The following is a 25810-nucleotide window of genomic DNA, read 5'->3' on the forward strand; positions in this document are numbered from 1 at the left end:
TTATCTGTGTAGTTTGAGGTATATGGACAACGGGCTTCATCAGGGTGGTGGCCAATTACAAACATCCTTGGAATCCAACATAAACAAGGAAATGTCTATTTACACCACTTCCTTTCATGAAATAATGTATTAATCAGTTAAGTTTTTCCTAATGCCGGTGAGAAGGAAAACTAGTAACCAGCGAAGGATGAAAAGAAGGCAGGAAGCAAAGAAGAAAGAGAGGGAGGGAAGGAGAAGGCAAATCACCTAAGTGGCTAGGTGATCACGACAGTACTAAAACACAATGGACTGGAACTTCAGAGCTGGGGCCCATACCTGGAAATCCCGATATAACGTGGGATTATCAAGATCACAGAAAATATCAGTGAAATCTACTGATGAAAAAACAACTGGAGAACAGGACTCTCAATGTATCTTTGTTTGCTTCTGATCCCATAAAAGTGATGCTTTCTGGCCAAATGAAGCTGTTAAGAAAAGTGCATGGACTCATAACCTTTTCAACTGAAAAGACCCTTTCAGTAATCCTCCTTATTGGAGAGATGAGATAAAGGTCCCGGCCTAGGGAAGGTCAGAATAGTTCTGAGGAAGTCCAATTTCCCAGGAGCTCTCATTTGTAAATGAGCATTTAAGCCCAGCAGTGTCTCAGCAATGCGGCCTGCGCTACAGAGGACTCCAGACTAAGCTCCCTCCAGCCCAGTCTCTCAGTGACAATCCGCCGCCCCCTCCCCAGTCCCACGTTGGGCAGATGGTTTCATCAGTCTCCTCTTTGCGACTGCACAGCCATCTGAGAACTGATCAGTGTCCCCTTGCCCCCACATTACAGAGGCTATGAAGGAACCTGAGCGCAAGGAGCACACCTTCTTTCTGTGTCCTCGGCGACTGGCACAGAGTAGGTGTTCAGTAAACTCTGTCAGAGCAGCTAAATGCCCAGCAAACCAGCTGCTACCCAAAGTGTGTTTGGTGGGATAAGAGAGATAAGAGTCTAAAAGCTGCACATTGACTCTTGGTGGGTGGAACTGTAAGTTATATCAATCTCGGCTCAGTAACAACAATGGAGAAGAAGCAGATCTGACACCACATTCTTCTAAAGTAGGGATCTAACCTTAAGGGAAACTTTAACCCTAGGGTCAAACGAATAATTCCTTGCCTTAAATTTTTTAAATTTACGTTTTCTCAAAGCAGCTTAACACAAACGGAGGAGGCAGGAGCATCCTCTCAGGGCTGGAGCAGGTCCAGAAGGTCAAGAGCCAATAGAAGCGAGGAGGCGCGGATTCGGAGTCCCGGAGAGGCTGCCCTGAAACCATCACATTCCTGGAACGCCCGCGCGCCCTGAGGAGTCTCCCCGTACCTTTCCGGGTGGAGGCCGAGGGTGCGTCGCGCACTCCCAGGGTCCCTCCAGTAACCCGGAGTCCGGAGGCGCCGCCTCACAACTCGATTGCCAAGCCGCGCGAGCTAGAGACCCAGACTGCGGGGGCCGTTGCCAAGGAGACAGCGCGGGCCGTACCAGGAAGTCGGGCGCGGCTGCTGGGCGCCGTTGCCAGGAAGCAGGCGCGGGGCATACCGGGAAGTCGCGGAGGCGGCCCCTAAGAGGGTCATTTAAGCGGAAGTGTGCGCAGACCCAGGTGGGCGGGGAAAAGGCGGCCCGTCCTGCGGCCTTGCTACCCTAGCTTAAAGGCAGCCATTCGGAGGGTGCTTCCTGAATGACCTCGTGCGAGGCCTGTGGACCCCTCACACCCTGCGGAGTCTGCGCCACTGACTTCCGGTAACCGGGGTCTCCGTGACGTCAAACGCGGAGACTTCCGATTCCGCTTGGGAGGTCTGGCTCAGTTGCTTGGTCCTCCAGTTCTCGCCGTGGTCCCGAGGGTCCTCCCAAAGGACCAAGCAGGTGGCCGCTGCCGGCGTGGGGACAGGGTGTGAAGGCCCGTGTTTGAGGACTTGGAGCAGACCTTTTGTGCGCCCTCCTATCCAGCACTAATTTGTTGAACATCTACTCTGCAAGATGCTGTAACTAGCCTGGGATGAGTTGATGTGGTCTCTACTTTCATTTGCTTTAGAAGAGAGACTTGCAGAGAAGTAGGTACCCTACAGGGTAAGGTGTTGAGACACACAGGGCCAATATTGAGGTGAAGTGAGTTGGGCACTGAATGCAAGAGGAAGCCCAAAAACTCTGTAATCAAGGTAAATTCTAACACAGTTTCTTTAAAAATCAAAACTAATGCAAAAGAAAGGATCCATGTTTGACAAAATCTCACAGTTTTAAATAAACACAGCATTAGTAACCGTGCATTGCTGAGCCATATTGGAGCCTGAGGGCAAAGGAGAAACTAGCAATTCTTATCCTGGAACTTAGCTGGTTGGGGAAGGATATGTTCAGTAATCTGGCAGATATGCAGAGACAGATGAGAAGAGTCCCTTGTTAGAGTGAAACTGGAGAATTCAGTTCCTCCCGGCTTGAAACTTGGAACTATGCTAATTAAGACAGGCCCTAGAGCCAAGGCCTCAAAGAAATTCTCAAACACTGATTATCAAAATAGAAAAACTGGATCCATATCAGGGACCCTGAACACTAGTTAACTGAAGCCTATGTTTTCTGATATATTAAGTGATCGAGGTTATCATTTTTATAGCTTAGGATTTTTTACTTTGACCCCACAAAACAAATATTCTGTGTTGTAGGATGATGACTATCTCAATATTAAAGTCTGCAGAAGTTCTGTACGTCAGCAGCCTCTATCCATGTCCAAAGAGCAGATTCCACGAAACCATTGAATTTGTGCCTTGTAACACTTGGGGAAAGCGAGAGAGAATGAAAAAGAACTCAGCTAGGTGGTGTTGGCTCAGAATCTAGGTAAGAACTAAGGTGCTAACACCTAATGTGTTCTATTTAAAGATTTCTTCATAACCTTTGCTGTTCATTTGATGGTGCTGAAAACAGTTACTTTGTTCCCCATCTGTGACATCAATTAAAAATGTGTTCTCTTGTTTTAAACAGGCAATTCTTCAGATGATCATGGGTATCCGAGGTCTAATGAGTTTTGTAGAAGATCATAGTAATGAGTTCTTCACTGATGTTAAGTTGCGAGACACAAAAATTATCATTGACGGTTATGCCCTCTTCCACCGGCTTTACTTCAGTTCAAACTTGGAGCTGCGGTATGGAGGGGACTATGATTCTTTTACAGATGTTGTACAAAAATTCTTTGAATCACTATTTGCTTGTAAAATCTGTCCATATGTTGTCTTAGATGGAGGATGTGACATTTCAGATAAGAAGCTTAACACTTTAAAGGATCGAGCTAGGGAGAAGATCCAGATGGCCCATTCCCTTTCTGTTGGAGGGGGTGGGTATGTGTGCCCCTTACTCATCCGAGAGGTGTTCATACAGGTTCTGACCAAGCTGCAGGTATGTTTCGTCCAGTGCTTTTCGGAAGCAGATCGGGACATTATGACCCTTGCTAATCACTGGAATTGCCCCGTCTTATCATCTGATAGTGACTTTTGCATTTTTGATCTGAAAAGTGGGTTTTGCCCATTGAATGGCTTTCAGTGGAGAAATGTGAACACCATCAAGGGCACACGAGACCGCTACATCCCTGCCAAGTGCTTTTTCCTCGATGCGCTGTGCTGTCACTTTGGCATTATGAACAAAACGCTGCTGCCTCTTTTCGCGGTGCTCTGTGGAAATGACCACGTTAATCTGCCTGTCATGGAGACGTTCTTGAGTAAAGTACGATTCCCTCTTGGGGCTGCCAATTCTAAGGGTAGGAGACATCACCGAGTGCTGGGACTTCTAAATTGGTTGTCTCGTTTCGCTGACCCTACTGAAGCATTAGACAGCGTTCTGAACCATCTCCCCAAAAAGAGACGAGGAACCGTGAAGGAACTTCTGTGCAGATCCATGGAGGAGTACGTGCAGGCCCAGGGAAGGCTTCAGGACTTCTTCCAGCATGGTGCTTACACCTGCCCAGACACCTGGAATCCCGGTTTACCACCATGGGTGCTTGCGGCCTTAGCCAGGGGCCAACTGTCCCCTTTCATCAGTGATGCTCTGGTGCTGAGACGGACCATTCTCCACACACAGGTGGAAAACATGCAGCGACCAAACGCCCACAGAATCTCTCTGCCCATCCGGCAAGTCATCTATGGGCTCCTCGTGAATGCTCTTCCACATGTACGTAATGTGGCCTGGGATGCACTGCCTCCTCAGCCTCCAACTTTCAGCGAAGTAGAAAGGATTAATAAAAATATCAAAACATCAATTGTTAATGCAGTAGAACTACCCAAGGATCATTCTGACTTAAGCAAATTGACTGAGGTAAGTGTTTGTAATACCACTGCAATTTCTGTAAATTACAGATTATAAAGTGCATTCATGTGTATTAACTCTCAATATAACAAGCTGAGGTCGGTTGCTATATTGCCTCTATTTCGTAGCTGAGAAAACTAGAACTCTAAGTAAAGTATGTGAATCATCAGCCAGTGAGTTATCCATGTTAGGCCTCAAACCTAGATCCTTTAGTGCCAAATTTACCATTTCCACTGTACTTCAGTAGCATGTGTTATCTTTGTGGTTATTACTACTGGTGTGTTGTTAACTAGCTAGTAATAGAATGGAGTTAGTGACTAAAAATGAAAGGGAAAAAAATTCTGAGCTGCACAAAATGGAAAGTTTGCCTTCAGGCCTTGACCAAAGGCATAACGAATATCTCAGACTACACTGAATTGCAATTAACAAAATTGATACTGATGCTTGGGCCTAGTTTTTCATGTTTATTGATGAGAACTTTTTTTTAGACTTGAGGTTTATGGCATCAGGATGATCTGCTTAGTTTGATACTGAAAACATGAGTTTTAACCTAACTCATTGTTGCTTAAACCTGAATAGCAGGCCAACCCCCTTTTCAAGTTAAAAAAAAGTCTCTTGGATCCCAGTATTTACTTTGTTTTTTAGTAATATTACATATATATATTAAAAACTACAAATAGATATGAAGCTGCTTATATTTACAAATTAAATGCAGATAAAATCACAATTCCAATTGCAATACTTATTTGTGGGAGTGGGGGTAGGGGTGGGGGTTGGATCCCTGGTGGCTCAGAGGGTAAAGAATCTGCCTACAATGCAGGAGATGTGGGTTTGATTTTGGGTTGGGAAAATCCCATGGAGAAGGGAATGGCCACCCACTCCAGTATTCTTGCCTGGAGAACCCCATGGACAGAGAAGCCTGGCTGGCTACAGTCCATGGGGTCGCACAGAGTCAGACATGACTGAGCAACTAAGCTCATTAGATCCAACTCAGTATTCAGACTCAGGAGTCTCCCAGGCCACTCCAAGTGCCCATCAGCTCCAGGATATAGGACCTCAGGACAGCATCCCTGGATGCTGAATCAGGAGCTGGAGTCCTCCCAAGATTATATACCATTGATTCTCCATGGCAGGTGATTTTGCCCCCAGGGGACACTTGGCGATGTCAGGGGACACTTGATTGGTAGTACTTGGGGAAGAGGCCTGTTGCTACTGCCATCTAGTTAGGAGAGGCCAAGTATGTTGCTGAACATCGTATATTTGGCAGAACAGCATCTTCAACCAAAAATCATTCATCCCAGAATGTCTACACAGGTGACCAGGAACTAGCCCTTTTAGCCTCCCCATTGGTAACAGCTCAGGCAGGATGAATAGGATTCACATCAGTAGGTCCAGGAGCCTTCTTGGCAATGAGGAATGACTGCTAATAGGAAAAGTTTTCTTTCTGGGGTGATGAAATGTTCAGGAATTAGTGATGGTTGCACGTGCTTATTTCTAGTGGTAAAGAACCCATCTGCCAGTGCAAAAGGCTTAAGAGACCCAGATTCGATCCCTGGGTCAGGAAGAGTCCCTGGAAGAGGGCATGGCAACCCACTCCAGTATTCTTGCTTGGACAATCCCATGGACAGAGGAGCCTGGCAGGCTATGTCCATAGAGTCACAAAGAGTCAGACATGACTGAAGTGAGTTAGCATGGCATGGCACAGCACAGGCATTCGTTCAGTTCAATTCAGTCACTCAGTCATGTCCGACTTTGCGACTCCATGGACTGCAGCATGCCAGGCCTCCCTGTCCATCACCAGCTCCCGGAGTTTAATCAAACTCATGTCCATTGAGCCAGTGATGCCATCCAATCATCTCATCCTCTGTTGTTCCCTTCTCCTCCCACCTTCAATCTTTCCCAGCATCAGGGTCTTTTCAAGTGAGTCAGTTCTTCACATCAGGTGGCCAAAGGATTGGAGTTTCAGCTTCAGCATCAGTCCTTCCAATGAATATTCAGGATTGATTTCCTTTAGGATTGACTGGTTGGATCTCCTTGCAGCCCAAGGGACTCTCAAGAGTCTTCTCCCAACACCACAGTTCAAAAGCATCAATTCTTCAGCGCTCAGCTTTCTTTACGGTCCAATTTTCACATCCATTCATGACCACTGGAAAAACCATAGCCTTCATTAGACGGATCTTTGTTGGCTAAGTAATGTCTCTGCTTTTTAATATGCTATCTAGGTTGGTCATAGCTTTTCTTCCAAGGAGCAAGCGTCTTTTAATTTCATGGCTGTAGTCACCATCTGCAGTGATTTTGGAGCCCCAAAAAATAAAGTCTGTCACTGTTTCCACTGTTTCCCCATCTATTTGCCATGAAGTGATGGGACCAGATGCCATGATCTTAGTTTTCTGAATGTTGAGTTTTAAAGCCAACTTTTTCACTCTCCTCTTTGAATGCATGGCATGGCGCGAATAAACTAAAACCATTTTAAAGGGGTGAATTTTATGACATGGGAATTATGTCTCAGTTAAAGAAGGAAAAAGTCCCATTGGTCTGCTTCCCCACAGGATCTAATCTTTCTTGTAACAATTCCACATACATAACTTCTGAGGTCCCTGCAAGGGACATGCCTGATTACAAGTCACCATGCTCAGGGAAGCCCAAGATTGGACATTCACATCTGGTGTGTATAATTCATTTATCATTTAAGTCTACATGAGAGACATTCTTATCATGTTAAGTAGCACAACTGACTAGAGCTGAGCATAGGTCAGATTCCAAACAGGGATTTATTAAAACTTTACCCATACCAATAAAAAATAAGTGTGGCTGTTAGCATGACTGATGGTGTCCTGAATCCTTATAGCTCTTCCTGTTCTTCTGCTGACCCTTCCCAGGAGTGTACTTGAGGGCCATCAGTCACTCCTCTGTCATAAGGGCTCTATGGTTAATAGAGACTTTTTAATAATCATTAGGACCCTGTGGCCTCTATGCTCTGCTAGTCACAAACAATGGAAATCTTTTCTGAAGCAGTCTGACTATGTCCATGAGACCAGTTACCCATTCACGAATTTTGACTTAGGAATGTATACCCTGTTTCCAAGCACCCACCCCCAGGTTAACTATAAATTGTCCCAATGGCCCCTGCAAATGCTTCTGATCGATTGTTGTCCACCAGATCCTGATCCCACCCTGAGTGAGTTACCTGATAATAAACCAATCCATTGATTATATGGAGCCACATGCCTCATTTTTCAGTCTCAAGATGCCTTCTCATTCCCTCTATCCTCCAACAGCAACATTCTAAAGGATGTGTTGCTGAAATTACATTTCTACTCACAACATAAATGGTGCAATGTTGGAGGCCTTTTTTTTTTTTTTAATCTATGGCTTTATTGAGAAGTAACTGATGTACAATGAAATGTCTGTTTTAAGTGTGCATACTCTGATGAGTTTCGATGTACATTTACATCCGTGAATCCATCCTACAGTTAAGCTAATGAGTGCATCCATCAGCCCTAAATATTTCCTTTGCCGCTTTGCCCTTCATCCTTCCCTGCGTGTGTCCACATAGCAGAGTGCACAGATAATTTATACCTTGATGAGTTCTGACCAGCTTGACAGTTGCACATAAGGAGAACCCAGGTAAAGACTCATTATCAGCACCCCTGCTTGCCCCGTGTGGCTGCAGTCACTCTCTCCCTCACCTCTTGTGATCATTGTCTTCATCTCTAACAACACTGAATAGTTACTTTTTACACTTTATAAATCATCTGTCTTATTCAACATGATGTTCATGAGATTAATGAGATTCATTCATATCACTGTGTGTAGTTGCAGATCATTCATTTCTCATTGCTGTGTATTTTTACATTGAGGGAATATGCCACAATTGATTTTTCCAGCTGTTTTTTTTTTTTAAATAGCTGATGGGCATTTGGGCAGTTTGCAGTTTAGGCTGTTAGGAATAGTGCTATGAACATCTGAGTGTACAGCATTTAGTAAACATATGGTCACATTTCAACAGAACGTGACAGTTGCACGTTGTCATATGTCCCAGCTACTCCATTCCTGGTTATACGTCAACTAGGAGAGTAGTAGCTGGGACATAAGACACACATACATTCCTCCTAGGAGACTGCCGAGTGCTCTTGTACAGTGGTTTCACCAGTAAATATTCCCACAGCAGTTTATGGGCATTCCTCTGACTACACCGTTACCCTTACTTGGTGTCTTCTATCCTTTTAAAACATTTTAGCTATTATGGTTGCCATCATTTTAGCCAATTTGATGGGTCTTAATTTGCATTTCTCTGATGACTTTATTTGAACACCTTTTCATGTGTTCATTGGCCATGTGCATATTCTGTTAAGCTTCTATTCAGTCTTTTCCCGTATTCCTGTTTTTTGGTTTATTCCTATATACAGGTCCTTTATCAAATAACATGCATTGTGGGGGGTATGCTGTGGATTGTCTTTTCACTCAAGTATGTTTTCATGAACAGAAGTTCTTAATACACTCTAAAATTTCATTATTTATGCCTATCACTTCTGTAACCTACTTATTGCCTGCTCCAAAGTCATGAAAAAAATTTTTGCCTTTCACATTTAGATCTGAAATCTATCTGGAACTGATATTTGTGTGTGTGTATGGTATGACACAGGGGTTGGGACACTTTTCCTGCCTGAAAATCAAGTTGAGATAATGAGTACAGTGTGATAATACTCCTGGCTCAGTGGAGGTGACAAGTATGTACCTGTATTCAAAGTGAGGTGAGATCTTAGTTGTATCTGCAGATGTCATTTGGGTTTCCATTGGCACAGTCAATTTTGTATTCTAATTCATGCTGTTAGCTCTGATTAGCCCACGGTAATTCTAAAGGGTATCGGTGCAGATGTGATTCCAGAGATGTGAAGTTCACATATGGAAACTTTGTGATAGTATGTGTTTATTTCGTTTGCTTAACATGATGTGGCAATAGTACTTCACCTGGGATTTACCTGGTGGCCCAGTGGTAGGCAATCCGCCTTGCAGTGCAAGGGATGCAGGTTTGATCTATGGTCTGGGAAGATTCCACATGCTGCAGTTAAGCCTGCATGCCACAGCTGAGACTCGATGCAGCCAAATAAATATTTTTTTTTTAGTTTAAAAAATAATAATACTTCATCTGCTCTGTGCCAGCTCTTGTAATAGAAACTTTATAATCTCTTATTTAGTTCCCACAGTAACCACATAGGATAGAGTTTCCATTTTCACTGTGTTACTTGCGGTGGACAGAGCACCATTCAAGTGAACCCTCAAGAGGCTATCCGTAAGGAGAGATGGAAGGGGTCGTTCTTGGAGAGTAAGGCAGTGTGCCAAGACCAGCCTCTCTCCTCTGCCTCTGTGGCAGCTTCTTCTGCAGATTTGTCAAAGTGGGATGAACCCTCACTAGATTTAAGGGCTGTGAGCAGAGCAGTTCCCCTTTGGGAAGGGAACATGGATGAGTGAGTCTTACGAAACATCTTGTGTAACTCATACTAGTGTCCATTATACAGATGATCAGACCTGACTGTAGAAAAGCTCAGAAACTTGCTCACGGCTGCAGAGTTAGTGAAGGGAGAACCTGTCTGAAGTCAAAGGCCAGACTCTGCTTGGTTTATAAAAGTTGTAACTTGGCTAGAGAATTCAATAATTTAAGCATTATGTCAGAAAAGAATTCATGTGTTTTCTTAGCTTTGCTTGGTATGTCCTTTTATCAGCTTAGGAGATTATGAGGAATATATTTAAATTTAAGTAATTAATGCTACTTCCCAAAGGGGTGGGTGACTGCTGTAAACCACTTTGTGTATTTCTAATTTTAAAAAGTTCATCAGAGTATCTGGTTATTAAAACCAGTACCTATAAATCATTGTATTAAAAGCTGTCATACATTGACAGTGAAACTGTGTTGTCAGTTACAATGTGTTTTACTTCAAGGTCACAGCTCCATTTTCAGCTGTTGCGAGGTGTTACATGCCGAGAAATGTGCCAGGCAGTCTCATCTTTCCAGAAAATTAAGAAGGAAGTCTTTTCTGGCTTTGTGCAGACACCACAAATACAAACTATTATTTTTCCTCTCAGAGTTTGATGGTGAAGTCACCCTGAGGTGCTCTTCTAATAGACCTAATTTCCTTTTCTGTGAAACTCTGTGACCTGTCCCTTATGTTTCTTAAATCTTAAGAAAACTATTCTTCAATTAAAAAAGAATAAAAATCGAAAAGAAAGAAGAAAAGATATTCATTAAGTTAAAATTATTTCAACCAGAGCCTGAAGCTCTCATAGCTTATTACTTTCTTTATGTGAAACCTGGAGTAAAAGTTGGTGTGGTGAGTTACTAGCACGATGCAGGCAGTCCGTAAATATTCCTGTTCCCCTGGAATATACCCGCCACTAGAAGTGGCCATCCTGGGGCAATTCTCTTGTGAAAGAAAACAGTAAGACATACATTTGAGTCAGGACCCAGACAAACAGAGGCTGTGTGGGATGCTGCAGAGGGTGCATGTTGTCCCAGTCTGCCTTCTGGAGGTGGTCAGTGATGCCCTCATGGAGGCCGGGGCCGGCACAGTCACTGGCAGGAAGGGTAGGGTTGAATGTAGATCTTTGTTTCTTAAAGCAGAAGTGTTAAAATGCAGATTTCTGGGCTCCCCTCAGATTTACTGAATCAGTTTTAAGGGATGGGGCCTGAGGATTGTTTTCACTAGCTTCCCGGGTGAGAGGCACACTGAGGATAACCAGCAGCCCACACGGGTTGTGGACCAGGGCACGGACTGATGCAAAAAAGGACCACAGCACGTCCAGCCGGTCACCAAACTTATGCCAGCCCTCACGAAGGTTCTAAATGTTCTAAGTGGGGCTCATTTTTTTCCACAGAAAGATAAAAAACTGACCTGGTTTCATTTGCATGAAAGTGTCTTCATACTAGAAAAAAAAAAAGACATTCCCCAAAGTAACTTGCAGAATGTCTGGTGTGTATTTCCAGCTCTCCTTGGCTAGCCGGCAGATGCTTCTGTTAGAAACGCTGAAGGTGAAACAGAGCCTCCTGGACCCAGTCCCTGCCGCGCTGAAGTTGCCTGTCGCTGTCAGCTGCTACTGGGTACAGCACGCAGAGGCCACGCTGAAGCTGCATCACCTCCAGGCCCTGCTGCTGGGGATGCTGCTGGGGCCCTTGCGTGCCATGGCCAGCAGCCCTGGTAGGTGCCTGCATGTTCCAGGAGTATGTCTTCATGAGCTACGTGCATGTAATCAACAGTTGAAACAAACAAAAGTTCCCAGATTATTTACTTCCATCAGTTGTATCAGAACTTAGAAGTGGGGCACCCAGACAGCTCTGATTCCTTGATCAATGTTTCTGAGCACCACGTGTGCCCTGACCCCAAGGGCACAGCGGTGAAGATGTGCTGATGCTGTCTCACGCACCTGCCCCACGGCACCTGAGGCTGAGTCTTGAAAGCACGATTTTCATGTGCATTTTTTTCTCTGTGTTCCCTGTCCCTCTCTTCAGTGCAGCAGCAGCATCTGCCCTGGAGACTTACGTCCAATTGCCCATTAGTGGAACTTCTGAACACCTACAATAACAGTAAATGTGAATGCTTGTGCTGCTGTTTTTTGTTTTCTCCACTGCAAGTTTCTGTTAGTATGTAAGTTAATGATGGTAGAAATAGTGATTTCTCTTTCTATTAGAGAAATACACTTTGAGGTACTCTCATCTTCATTTCGGAGAAGGCAATGGCACCCCACTCCAGTACTCTTGCCTGGAAAATCCCATGGATGGAGGAGCCTGGAAGGCTGCAGTCCATGGGGACGCTAAGAGTCGGACACAACTGAGCGACTTCACTTTCACTTTTCACGTTCATGCATTGGAGAAGGAAATGGCAACCCACTCCAGTGTTCTTGCCTGGAGAATCCCAGGGACGGGAAGCCTGGTGGGCTGCCGTCTATGGGGTCGCACAGAGTCGGACACGACTGAAGCGACGCAGCAGCATCTTCATTTAAACACCAGGTGAAATAAAATATTGAAGCATTGGAGCCTGTCAGTCCTCTAATGAAATTACCCTTTGTACAGGATTATGAGCTTTATCCAACATGTATAACAGTTGTCACACTCTAGAACAGCACTATCTAACATGATAGCTGTGAGCCACATGTGGCTGTTTAAAGTTGAACATTCAGCTTCTCAATGAACTCACATTTCAAATGCCCCGGAGCCACAAATGGCTAGAGGCTGCTGTACTGGACAACATTCCCATCATTGCAGGAAGTTCTGGACAGCGCTACTCTGACATTTGCTGCTTAAATTAAGTTCATGAAACAATGAGCCAACAGAGACTCCAGGACACCCCAGAGTGTGAGAGCCTCTGTCAGAAGAGACTATTGTAAGCAAGTAAGTTCCAGCCTGCTACCAATTAGGACAGAAATTAGGGTGTTTCCCCTCACTGAATATAAACATAGTTTAAGAAGATTGTCAGAGCACCAGCCTATTAGGTTTTTACCTGAGTCCAAAAGAAGGGGCATGTCAAGGGTCTGTTTGTTTTCTTTTAGGAATGTGGACCCCCACCCCCACCCAGGCAGTCTCAGTGCCTTGGTGCTCGCTCATTGGTAAAAGGTGGGCCTCCTTTTCCTTCCTTCCAAGTTGGTCTGGAAGGCAGGCTGCATGTGGACCTGGGTACAGGCAGGTCTCCTGGGGTGGTTGCTGCTTTTCCTTCAACACTGAGCAGGTGGATGACTTGCCAGATTTTCTGAGAGTCTTGCTTTTGTTTTTTCCCCATAAAACAGAAGTTAAAGCGTGTTTTGAACACACGACTGTTCTTTGAGGAAATTTAGCAAAAGAGAATAGTAAAGAGAATGGAATTTTTCATAGTAATTGGTATTTTTCAGAGACAGATTTAGGGTTTGGAGAGTTCAAATGCAGATGTGTTTAAGGTCAGGTAGTAGATCAGAGGAAGAGATATTATTCTAAGGAAAAGTAAAGAATTTGGGGTTGAATAAACTTAGGTTGTCACTAAAAAGGCATCTCAGTATAAATATTTCAGTTTATATGTCGAAAGGCTTTTACACTGACATGAAAATAGCTAAGAGCCAGAAAAGAAAAGCATTTTGGTTATTTAAACTAGTTTTTTTCTTTATGGAATGTGAAGTTTTATATATGGAAAAATACTACAAGATGATACAGTGTTTTTGGAAATACTGCCCTTTGGCTGTGTCTCTTATCTAGAGGAGAAAGCTGGGCGGGGCGGTGGAGCTGAGACGCTGTATGCAGAGCTGCAGAGAGTGAAGGCACCTCCGGGCACACGGCTGGACCTGGACACCGCTCACGTCTTCTGTCAGTGGCAGTGTTGCCTGCAGATGGGGCTGTATCTCAACCAACTGCTGTCCACGCCTCTTCCGGAGCCAGACCTAACTCGGTAAGTAACTACCAGGAAGCCGGTTCAGGTGGCCGCAGGTCAAAGTTCTATTTACATTTAAAGCAAAGAAGGTTTTTTAACGAAACCAAATTTAGTATAATTGGTCTTGAATTGTTCAAGTCTAATAATTCAGGTCTAATAATTGTTAGACCTGAAGAACTATAATGCTAAGTTTAAAAAATATTAAATTATTTCCATATTTCCGAAGAAAGTTTCCATGATTTTTTTTTAAAGCTTTCCAAATTACAAAAAAAAAATCAATTCCTTAAAGGTAAGAGGCAGTTGTTGATAGAGTATAACTCTTCCCCTCATTTCTTTCAGATATCACAGTATGAAGGCTTTTTCTGATGATCTTACTGAAATATTCTCTACTTCTAGCCTCTGTAGTCCTGCTGCTCTTCTGTGTCTTTGTACTTGCATTTCTTACCACTTGGCATATTATTATTCATTCATTCATTCAGATGGTAAATATTTACTCTGTGCTAGGGTGTAGTGAGCAAAACATCTAAAAAGTCTGTTGTCACAGAGTTTTTAGTGATGTGACTATTAGATGCTTATGTTGATTTTTTGTTTGTCTGGGGCTTTTGTTTTGCCAGACAAATATGAAGGGAGAGACAGCCTGCATGCTAGGACGTGAGTTAATGTTTGGCTGTGGAGTGTAAAATGTGTAAGGAAAGGCTAGCAGTAGGGTGTGGGCCAGTGAAAAGGGTGGTAGGATCAACAGAGTGGCCATCTGAGTGATTTGTATATTTGAGGGAGTGAGTGAGAAAGATAAAAGGGAGATGGTTAGAAAATAGACTTGCAGTTACATATATCTCTGCACTTGATTATAAGCCCTGGGAGGGCTAAGGACTTGTTTGCTGTAGCCCCAGAGCCTCGCATTCAGTAAAGTACTCACATATTTATTGAATAAATTAGTTTTATATGGAGGCATTTCATGTGTACTGGTATGACTTGAAATGTTTCAAGTTCAAAGCTTCCTAGCAGTAAATACTGTTGTTAATGTTACTGAAGGTAAGTGCCGGACACTCAGTGAGGCCAAACACCACCAGAATATTGCAATTTGGAGCAGAGAAGGGTTTATTGCAGGGCCATGCAAGGAGATGGGTGGCTTGTGCCTTAAAAACCGAAAATTACCCCAAAAGCTTTCAGCAAAGCCCTTTTATAGGAAAAGTAAGGGAGGGCATGGTTAGTTGTTGCAAACTTCTTGATGTCAGATCCTTTGTTCTTGGTCAGGTCCTGATATTCCTGTACACTTGTAACAAAACAGTTGTTATTCTCTGTTTTGAGAAAGGGAAGGAGAGGCATTAAATTCTGTTTCCTTGCTTCCTTGCGGCTTTTAACACCTAATTCCTTAAGCAAAGCGATGTTACCCCTCATTTTACTTGTTCAAAGTCCCAAGGCTTGACTTTCATCCTCTGAGGTCCAGGCTCTGGCTAAGAGCAGAGGGTCCTCATGTGGGCCAGTCCCCTGCCCAGGAGCACTCGTCCAGCACCCAGTCGGTCCTCGCACCCAGGCCTGGCTCAAGGCAGATCTCAGCTGCCAGTGCACTCAGGACCGGGTCCCCAGACCCTGTCCAGCCAGTCCTTAGCCTGGGACTCGGAGAACACCGCGATCAGCCTGTCCCCACATTGTCCTGGCACCCCTGTGTGACCCTGACTGTTGACAGAGTAGGACCTCTAACCACCTGGCTACCTCTCCTGTGCTGAGGGCCGGGTGCCTGCCTCTCCCGTTTCATGAGTGCAGTGCCTGAAGCTCTTGCTGCCAGCATGTCAGCCCATCAGGCCTGCCAGCTTGACAGCACCTGGGCCTCAGCTGCCCCCACAGACCCCCAGCAATCGCAGGTTGCCACACAAACCTGCTAACCCAGCCAGGCCCCTATTACATTAATACACCCTGGAACTTTCTACCAAATAAGATTAATTGCCCTTTGACCTATGGATTCTTTATTCCTTTCCTTTAATAATTTTGGCCATCCTTGACTGGATCCTCTCTAGTGACCACAGATCTATTTAAAACAAAACAGCAGAAACAGTTCCCTTAATAGTGATTTCAGCAGGAGAGTTGTTCCTGCATCTCAGCATCAAAGGCTCTTTAAGTCATGATGTATACTAAATAAATGGTGGTTCTCCATCAGTTGCTAAGGTACCAATCAACCTTGGCAGTAAGTTATATATTAATATTAAATCTGTGGCTTCCAGTTCATCTCAGCTTGTATTTGTGGAGTTTTTAATCCAAGTGAACCAATGACCTCACAAATGATGAAATTAAATTTTCTTGTATTCAACAGCCTACCTGTGTGTTTAATCAGAGGCATTTTAACTCCTTTTCTTTGAAGTGTTAAGAGGCCTGCTCAAATTGGGGCCAGTTGCAGAACCAGCAAGCACCCATCATTTACTTTGTAGATAAAAAGTTCTAAGTATTACCAGCCAAGAAGTAATCTTTGTAACAATTCAGTTCCTTCTTTCAAGAAACAGATTATCCTTGAGTAAGTAATAATGATTTTATAGAAGCAGTGTTCTCAGTATTTGATGCATCTGTTGAAGCCACGTTAGTGACAGCTGTCCCAGCGCAGGAGCCTCGACTGTAATGATACCCTCTCCTCTTCCCTGAGCAGACTGTACAGTGGCAGCCTGGTGCATGGTCTGTGCCGACAACTACTGACATCGGCCTCGGTGGAGAGCCTCCTGCGCTTGTGTCCTGAGGCCCAGCAACTCTACGAACATCTGTTCAGTGCCACAAGATCCTGTGCCCCTGCTGAACTATTCCTACCAAAGGGTAAATTAAATTCAAAAAGAAGAAAGCAGAAGAAATCAGGTATCAGCTGGTCAGAGAACAGAGTGGGAACCACCCTGAACGCCAGGAGTTGGCATGAAGGAAGCAATCCGTTTGAGCTGTTGATGGTGGAGACCTTGGAGAACGAGGAGGCCCCAGAGCTCAAATAAACTCAGTTTATAATTCTTATCAAGAATTTGTGTTACCTCCCTTAAAATGATAGTTTTTTCTTTAGAATTAATCTGTGAGAGGATAAACACTGCACTACTTTGAATTGCAAAGTATTTTGTATTCTGCTTTTGATAGTGATTTAAGTAAACTTTTTGTATTTCTTAAACATATGTGAAAACATGTTTGTACTTGCCACATATCACTTCAGTAAGTTAATAATAGTCTAGTCTTCAAATTGCAGCAACTCAGTCTAAGCTATGTTTTTTCAAAAAGAACAGAAGTCCTATGTCAGTTACTTCCTATAAGCTGAAGCTGACTTATCATCATTTAAAACAACTTTTTTACATCTGTATCTTCTTCCTCCTTCATTAGGAAAGGTCTAGGCCCTGGAAGATAGAAGCAGCCAGACAGAAAATGAGACTCTTAAGTACTTTGACAAGAGCCCATGGCAGGGCTGATGAGCACTTTTAGAACAGAAATTGAAACTGTTAATTGTCCCAACAATAGAAGAAACAGCATCCTGGTGGTGAGATGTGCAAGTAATTTGATGTCATAGCCAGCATTTTTAAATGGAATTATCAGATACACATATCATGGATTGTGCAGCTTCTTACTGTGGACTGCAGTCAAGACTTTGAAAGGCACTGCTCTGGAACACACTAGAGGCTACCAACATTAGAAACACCTACAGAACGGTGAAGACATGGCCAGTTCTAAATAAAGAACTGAAAATAGAAAAGCAAGTGGAACGAATATATTTGGGCAAGATCTGAGAGTATACGCCAACCTTCATTTTTTATGTATTCATGCAAATGGCGTTCTGCTGTCTTTACTGTCTCATTGCTATATTCCATCAGCAGCTAAATGTGGTTTCAGCTGTTTTTTGAGCAGGCCTATCTTAAGTTACTTTTGTACTGTTCATGGGGTTCTCATGGCAAGAATACTGGAGTGGGTTGCCATTCCCTCCTCCAGTGGACCACGTTTTGTCAGAACTCTCCACTATGACCTATCCGTCTTGGGTGGCCCTACACAGTATGGCTCATAGTTTCATTGAGTTATGCAAGCATATAAGATCTTTGTCATATCAAAATTCTCTTCCTTGATTCTTGGAGCGGGGGGCCAGTGGAGAAATTATATTAGTAGCAGTGTCCTATTTCCTGGCTTATCATCAACACTGCTTTTTAAAAAAATGTTTAATTAGAGGATAAGTGCTTTACAATATTGTGCTGCTTTTTAAAACACCAACCTTGCATGAAAAACCATTCTTTCCCAGTTCTGCTTTGGCAAGTGTACTGATTTGATAGGCACCAAACTGAAGAGTGTAAGGCTACATAATTTAATTGTGTAGGGCTACAATTCAAAATTGAACTGTATCATTTACCTTTTTCTTGCATTAACAGGAATTTTTCAATCGAAGGAGCCTTCCTTCTTTCAGCAGACGTAAGAAAACAGGTTCCTTTCTTTCACTGTTGGAATTAGGGCCATTCACTTGAAACTATCTAGCCTTGCAGTAAAGTTAAAATCTAATAATGTCCATTAACTCTTACTGTGAGAATTCAGGAAAGTTACCTACTCTGGTATGTATCTTCTCCTGTGTTCATTAAGCAAGAGGTCACAAGTGCTCCACAATACATCCGAGGGGGTTTACCAAAGAAATATGACATAGTACCTGACCCCCAAAGTCATACTTGTGTAAGCTGCAAGGGGAGGTGAGACAGTGAAATAATGAGAACATTTTATGATGCAGTTCATCAGATGCAAAATGGCAAAGTACAGACTGAAGGCTACAATCAGGAGAGATCGGCCATGAAGACAAGGAGGCGAAACCTGAGGATTCTCAGACGTGGCTTTTGAGCTTGGCTGAGAGAGAGAGATGTGATTCGGAGGAAGTACAGGTGGGGATGGGAGCATATGTAGAACGTCACATACTCCACTTGGAAAACCTGTTTCCTATGTTTTTTAATCAAGTCTTTAGACCTTGCTCTTTCTGATTCAGTTCTAGATACTGAAATTTCACTTGAGTCTTTGGGGATGTTAAGTCTTCAATTAGCAATTTAAGTAATAAAAAGGAACTTTGGACAGCTAAGATCAATAAATTTTAGGAATAAAGCTGGAGAGAGAAAAACACTATAATGTGATGTTGTTCTCTGTTTAGCTGTGATTAAACTTTTATTTTTACAAGTCCTTTTTGAGATACCTGGACGTGGGAAGTTGAATATATATATCCTTTAAATATAAATTTAAAGGCCTTTTTTTTTTTTTGTCTTCACACTAATTTATTCTTTTTTTTTCTTTTATTTTTAAACTTTACAATATTGTATTAGTTTTGCCAAACATCAAAATGAATCCGCCACAGGTATACCTGTGCTCCCCATCCTGAACCCTCCTCCCTCCTCCCTCCCCATACCCTCCCTCTGGGTTGTCCCAGTGCACCAGCCCCAAGCATCCAGTATCGTGCATCGAACCTGGACTGGCGACTCGTTTCATACATGATATTATACATGTTTCAATGCCATTCTCCCAAATCTCCCCACCCTCTCCCTCTCCCACAGAGTCCATAAGACTGATCTATACATCAGTGTCTCTTTTGCTGTCTCGTACACAGGGTTATTGTTACCATCTTTCTAAATTCCATATATATGCGTTAGTATACTGTATTGGTGTTTTTCTTTCTGGCTTACTTCACTCTGTATAATAGCTTCCAGTTTCATCCACCTCATTAGAACTGATTCAAATGTATTCTTTTTAATGGCTGAGTAATACTCCATTGTGTATATGTACCACAGCTTTCTTATCCATTCATCTGCTGATGGGCATCTAGGTTACTTCCATGACCTGGCTATTATAAACAGTGCTGCGATGAACATTGGGGTACACGTGTCTCTTTCCCTTCTGGTTTCCTCAGTGTGTATGCCCAGCAGTGGGATTGCTGGATCATAAGGCAGTTCTATTTCCAGTTTTTTCTTAATAATTATGACAAAGGAATTCAAATTAATTTCATATTTGAATTTCTAACTCAAACCAATTAGTTTTAGAAGCTAGAAAGATCTTACAATTATCTTTTCCTCCTTTGTGCATAAAATAAATGAACCAATGACTATGCCTCAGTTACCCTATCTGCTGGAGTAGGAAATGGCAACCCACTCCAGTATTGTAGCCTGGAAAATTCCATAGACAGAGGAGCCTGATGGCTACAGTTCCTGGGGCTGCAAACAGTTGGACACGACTGAGCATACACACACACCCTATCTGTAAAACTGGAATCAGAATAGTTCACATTGTTGTCCAAGGGATAAAATGATGTGTACTTTTAGTTAGCACAAGTGGCTCTAAAACATGCCACAAGTGACAGCTATTATTAAATCCACACCTGAGAGCTAAGAGCAAAGCAAGGGCTCTGGGAGAAATGAGGGTGCTGGGCAGAAACATACGGCATTGTGAAACCAGTGGCTGCCAGAGCTCATGGCAGACTCTTGCAGAGGCAAAGCAGGTCAACATTGTTAAATACGGCCGAGTTGAGAAGGGCAAGAATGTGAGAACATTAGCGCAGCTTTAGCAGAGCTGCCAGAGAAGGCAGTGGCACCCCACTCCAGTACTCTTGCCTGGCAAATCCCATGGACGGAGGAGCCTGGTAGGCTGTAGTCCATGGGGTTGCTAGGAGTTGGACACAACTGAGTGACTTCACTTTCACTTTCATGCACTGGAGAAGGAAATAGCAGCCCACTCCAGTGTTCTTGCCTGGAGAATCCCAGGGACAGGGGAGCCTGGTGGGCTGCCGTCTCTGGGGTCACACAGAGTCGGACACAACTGAAGTGACTTAGCAGCAGCAGCAGAGCTGCCAGGCTGAAGCCACACTGGAAAGTGAAGAAGTGCTGGGAGAGTGCGAAGCAGCAGCCAAGCTCAACTCCAGGAAACAATGAATAAAGACCAGAAGGAACAGGCCCTGTGTGAGCATTTTGCTGCTTCTGTCCTTTTTTCTTGTTATCAAGGAATTTTCTGTAGTGTTTTTAAACCCAATTTGAGACTTCAGGATGTGTTTAGAGACAAGAGAAAATTAGGAGCAAGTGTTACCTTTTCCTGCAGCTGCAAGGGTTATATCCTGACCCTATCCCATAACCCTAAGGAGACCAGTCTCCCACATAGTGAGGCTTCCAGAGTTCACGGAACACTGCTCTCTAGCACATGCCATCTGGCTGGTTTGCACACCACAAACCCAGCAGCACCCAGCAAGCAGTCACTCGCAAGACCAGGAGAAATAATTCCACTTCTGTGAAAGGACAAACTCTCACTAGTATCTGACTCCAAACACAGTGAGCCTGGATTCTTAGTGTGGTGTTAATGGAGTACTCAGTATTTATCTCTGGTGCATTTCAGTCAGGGCAGCTAGAAATGATTCTGTACTTGTACCAATTTAAAATGAAATAATCTTTATTTTGGAGAGATGTCTATTAAAAAGATGGCTCTCCACTTGTAGCAACAGCTTTCTGAGCCATACAGGATACGCTGCTTTAGCATTTCTTTCCAGGTCTGAATAATAGTATAATTCAAGCCCATCCAGCTTTAATAATTCTTAGATGAGAACTTCCTGCTGAGGAAGAGCATTTTAAATTTCAAAGGCATGGACTGCCCCCAGGCAGTGTACCAGTCTGTTAAAATGGGTGAAAGAAATGAAGAGGTAAAACATGGAGAATTGTTCCAGCTAGTTTCACTGGATTTGGTGTTCAGGGAGAGAAATTCCATATGTTACATATGCACATTCAATCACTTTTTTTTTTTTGGCCTCACAATGTGGGATCTTAGTTCCCCAAGACTGAATTCGGGCAACACCAGTGAAAGTGCCAAGGCCTAACCACTGGACCACCAGGGAATTCCCCCACATGCAGTCACGTATTCCTAACTAGTATAGATAACATTTTAGGTATTTGGTTAATATAGCTAAAGTTTTTATTAAAAAACCTAAATTGTACATATTTTAAGAAATTTTCCCATTATCACTTTAGGAGATACTTGGAGATTTCTATGTACAATATAACACACTATCATCAGGATCAAGGAATACCTAGGAATGTTTTTGCAAAAAACAAAATTAAACAATAAAAATGTATCAATGCTGGATTTTTGATAATTTGTTAAGACTGAAACATAACCATCACATGAGCTAGCATACAAGATTGGGGAAACTTTTCAGGCATGTTGATGTATATAATTAGGGCTTTTTCGAGGATTAACTGAAGTGCTTGCTCTTCTTGAAAAACTGCTGTATGTGTATCCAGACATCACCCCCTTCCCCATCTTCCTGTGTCTGGCTTATTTGTGTTCTTGTAACAATGGAATAAAGCAAAGGATGTGGACAGGAAAAACAAGTCTACTCTGCAGTGTCTCAATGCATTCTGTCATGGATGCAGAGTGATGAGCTCTATTTCAAAATAGGTGGATTAATGTACTTCTTAAAAGTCAACTTGCTCTGCTATAGAAACCTTTGAGTAAATACATATTAGTATTACTCTAAAAAATGGAGTTAATAAACATACCAATGAGAACAGCTATAAATCACTGTTGAAACTGCCACAACAACACAGCATTTTTATGTTTTCATTAAAAAAAAAAAACCTTATTTTCAGATTTCCTATTCAGCTGTCATTCAGTATTTCTATACGATGGGGTGTAGTTGAAAATGAGGGAACTGGGGGTTCTGTTGTGGACTGTTGCTGTTTTTTAGTCCCTAAGTCATATCCAACTCTTTTGCAACCCCAAGGACTGTAACCCACCAGGCTCCTCTGTCCATGGGATTTACCAGGCAAGAATTCTGGAGGGGGATGCCATTTCCTTCCCCAGGGGATGTTCCCAACCCAGGGATTGAATCTCTGTCTCCAGCATTAGTAGGTGGATTCTTTACCACGGAGGCACCAGGGACACCCTGGTAGATATGTTAAGTTAAACATAGCTTTTACGTGCTTAAGTAGAGAGAAGCCTAAATTAAAGTCTTTGAGTGTTATCATGAAGTGTTTTCCTCCTTCTCTGTTTACAAATATCTCCAATAAGTATATTGTACTATTGTAATCCTTTAAAAAAGAAAGAGGAATTAGACATCAAATTGTCAACATTTGCTGGATTGTAGAAAAAGCAAGGAAATTTCAGAAAAATCCATCTGTTTCATTGACTACGCTAAAGCCTTTGTCTGTGTAGATCATGACAAACTCTGGAACGCTCTTAAAGAGATGGGAATACCAGATCATCTTACCTATCTCGTGACAAACCTATGTGCAGGTCAAGAAGCAAGTGAGAACCCCCTGTGGATCAACCGATTGGTTCAAGATCGAGAAAGGGGTACAAACAGGGTGTCTGCTGTCACCCTGTTTGTTTAACCTATATGCTGAACACATCATGAGAAATCCTGGGCTGGATGAGCTACAAACTGGAATCAAGATAGGTGAGAGAAACATCAACAACCTCAGATACACAGATGATACAGTCTAATGGGAAAGCAAGAGGAACGAAAGAGCCTCCTGATGAGAGTGAAGGAGGAGAATGAAAAGAACTGGCTTAAGACTAAATATTAAAAAACTAAGATCATGGCATCCGGCCCTATTACTGCATGGCAAAAAGGGGAAAACGTAGAAGTAGTGACAGATTTCCTTTTCTTGGGCTTCAGAATCACTGTGGATGGTGATGACTGCAGCCATGAAATCAGAAGATGATCACTTCTTGGCAAGAAAGCGATGACAAACCTAGGCATTATGTTGAAAAGCAAACACGTTACTCTGCCAACAAAGGTCTGTATAGTCAAGGCTATGGTCTTCCCAGAGGTCACATATGGTTGTGAGACCTGGATCATAAAGAAGGCAGAACGCCAAAGAACTGATGCCTTCGAATTGTGGTGCCAGAGAAGACTCCCAAGAGTCCCTTGGACAGCAAGATCAAACCAGTCAATATTAAGAGAGATCAAGACTGAATATTCACTGGAAGGACTGATGCTGAAGCTCCAGTATTTTGGTCATCTGATATGAACAGAAAACTCACTGGAAAAGTCCCTGATGATGGGAAAGATTGAGGGCAGAAGAAGAGGCCATCAAAGGATGAGATGGCTGAATGGCATCACGGACCCAACGGGCAAGAGTTTGGGCAAGCTCTGGGAGATGGTGAAAGACAGGGATGCCTGACATGCTGCAGTCCATGGGGTCGGAAAGAGTCGGACATGACTGGGTAACTGAACAACAACTATTATAATCAGAGAACTGTCTGTAATAGTTAAGATTCTAGGAAGGACGCCATTAAGAAAGCAAGCTTCTGACAGTCCCTTGTCTACCCCCCCAAAACTGAGGAAAATAAGAGGCAAAAATGGTGGGCAGGGGGCCTTTGGTACTGAAACCTGGGAATGGTGACATTCACAAATCCGAGTTCCCAATCAAAGCACTATAGCTCTGTAAGCTCCCACATTTATGCAAATTTTTTTAAAACACACCCTATTATGATCATCATAAATCATTTTGCAAAGCTGTTTTTGGTAAGTCGAATAGCCAAGGGGAATTCACGAAGGAATCCTGTCATAACTTTACTGTAGAAATCTATTGTGCAAATATGTTGGTTTTGTTGTAACATATATGCAAATATGTTACACAGTCCAGTCTGTGTAAGACTGGACTGATAGTATATTTTGGATAATATACTTCAGCCTGCTCAAACAATGATGCCTGTTTTTGTGTTTGTGTTAGGAAGAAGCAACTGACAAGAAGGAAGTCCATCCAAGGGGATGAGGACAGGTAAACAGGAGCAGGTGAGTGGGGTTGTGTGTGTGGGCGGGGGGAGAGGGTGGGGGGGAAGGAGGCCGTGTGTGTGTTGAAAAGCATAAGTCAGATGGGACAACAGAACAGAACAGAACACCCCAGCCCATTGTAAGAGGGAGCCTTGGTGATGAGCTGGACCAGTAACAGCTGCCATGTCCTTCCTGTTGATGATGTTCTGAGAACAGACTGAGTCTCTGACTTTTTCCGCAGACAGGAACCTTGGTGGAGACCCAGGAGTCACTGACAGCAAATCTGGTATCAGCTGCATCCATTTCAGACAGAATACCTTGTTGAGAAACTGGAGGATAGAGAAGATTGATGCCCCCTCCTTTCTGGTCCACTGAACACACTGCAGAGGCCTTATTCTGCTCTTTGTGAACAGCTGCATCAGAGGCAACCTTCTATGAAAGACCAACATGAATGCAGTGGTAAACAATATGGAAGTGAATGTGAGTACTTGTGTGTGAATAAAATTTGCGGGCAATGGTCTGTCATCCCCTAGATTAAATTAACAGCCCTATGTGGGTGAGTTAGGAAAATATTAAACAGTTTCTCTTAATTTTTAACACCTCTAATTCATGGGCTATCTATCTAGACCTACTCCCTGAAGAAAGATGGTTATAAATTCCAATGCAGTCATATTATGCAACTATATGGATGAATATGATAAAGGACCATGAAGACACACTCATTTATAACTACCTAAAATTCATCAATCTGGGGCGGCAGCCGAGAGGAGCAACCCCACGTCCAAGATCAGGAGGGGTGGCAGTGAGGAGATACCCCTCGTCCAAGGTAAGGAGCAGCGGCTGCACTTTGCTGGAGCAGCCGTGAAGAGATACCCCATGTCCAAGGTAAAAGAAACCCAAGTAAGACAATAGGTGTAGCTAGAGGGCATCAGAGAGCAGACAAACTCAAACCATAATCAAAGAAAACTAGTCAATCTAATCACATGGACACAGCCTTGTCTAATTCAGTGAAACTAAGCTATGCCATGTGGGGCCACCCAAGACAGCCGGGTCATGGTGGAGAGGTCTGACAGAATGTGGTCCATTGGAGAAGGGAATGGCAAACCACTTCAGTATTCTTGCCTTGAGAACCCCATGAGCAGTATGAAAACGCAAAATGATAGGATACTGAAATAGGAACTCCCCAGGTCGATAGGTGCCCAATATGCTACTGGAGATCAGTGAAGAATAACTTCAGAAGGAATGAAGGGATGGAGCCAAAGCAAAAACAATACCCAGTTGTGGATGTGACTGGTGATAGAAGCAAGATCCAATGCTGTAAAGCACAATATTGCATAGGAACCTGGAATGTTAGGTCCATGAATCAAGGCAAATTGGAAGTGGTCAAACAAGAGATGGCAA

General features: G+C 43.2%; 2 protein-coding genes across 22 annotated transcripts in view; one reads left to right on the plus strand and one right to left on the minus strand.

Moving 5' to 3' along the window:
* NEK11 (NIMA related kinase 11) overlaps window positions 1–1520 on the minus strand; it is a 282360-nt gene extending 280840 nt beyond the window's left edge. For 4 of the 14 annotated variants that reach the window (XM_059889277.1, XM_015473612.3, XM_059889284.1 and 1 more), the window contains exon 1: window positions 1349–1513. The gene's annotated coding sequence lies outside the window, so the exon portion shown is untranslated. Of the gene's footprint in view, window positions 1–315; window positions 465–1348 lie in introns of all 14 variants that reach the window. The other 10 variants (XM_059889286.1, XM_024996414.2, XM_015473594.3 and 7 more) reach the window with 7 other exon arrangements.
* A 15-nt stretch (window positions 1521–1535) lies between these two features.
* Window positions 1536–25006, plus strand: ASTE1 (asteroid homolog 1). Of its 8 annotated transcripts, none has more exons than XM_024996410.2 (7): window positions 1621–2178; window positions 2677–2848; window positions 2993–4315; window positions 11289–11499; window positions 13521–13710; window positions 24369–24430; window positions 24651–25006. In XM_024996410.2, the coding sequence occupies exons 3-6, from the start codon at window positions 3005–3007 to the stop codon at window positions 24418–24420; spliced, it is 1764 nt and encodes a 587-aa protein (XP_024852178.1). In that variant the 5' UTR covers window positions 1621–2178; window positions 2677–2848; window positions 2993–3004; the 3' UTR covers window positions 24421–24430; window positions 24651–25006. The 8 variants fall into 8 exon arrangements, with proteins under 8 accessions (XP_005202039.2, XP_024852178.1, XP_059745228.1 ...); XM_059889245.1 differs by lacking the exons at window positions 24369–24430; window positions 24651–25006 and adding an exon at window positions 16328–16824 and having other exon boundaries at window positions 2993–3153; window positions 3246–4315; XM_010801625.4 differs by lacking the exons at window positions 24369–24430; window positions 24651–25006 and adding exons at window positions 16328–16488; window positions 17029–24353 and having other exon boundaries at window positions 1622–2178.
* Window positions 25007–25810: the final 804 nt, after the last annotated feature.

This window comes from Bos taurus, chromosome 1 (assembly GCF_002263795.3).
Source record: "Bos taurus isolate L1 Dominette 01449 registration number 42190680 breed Hereford chromosome 1, ARS-UCD2.0, whole genome shotgun sequence".
In the NCBI taxonomy this organism is placed as follows: domain Eukaryota; kingdom Metazoa; phylum Chordata; class Mammalia; order Artiodactyla; family Bovidae; genus Bos; species Bos taurus.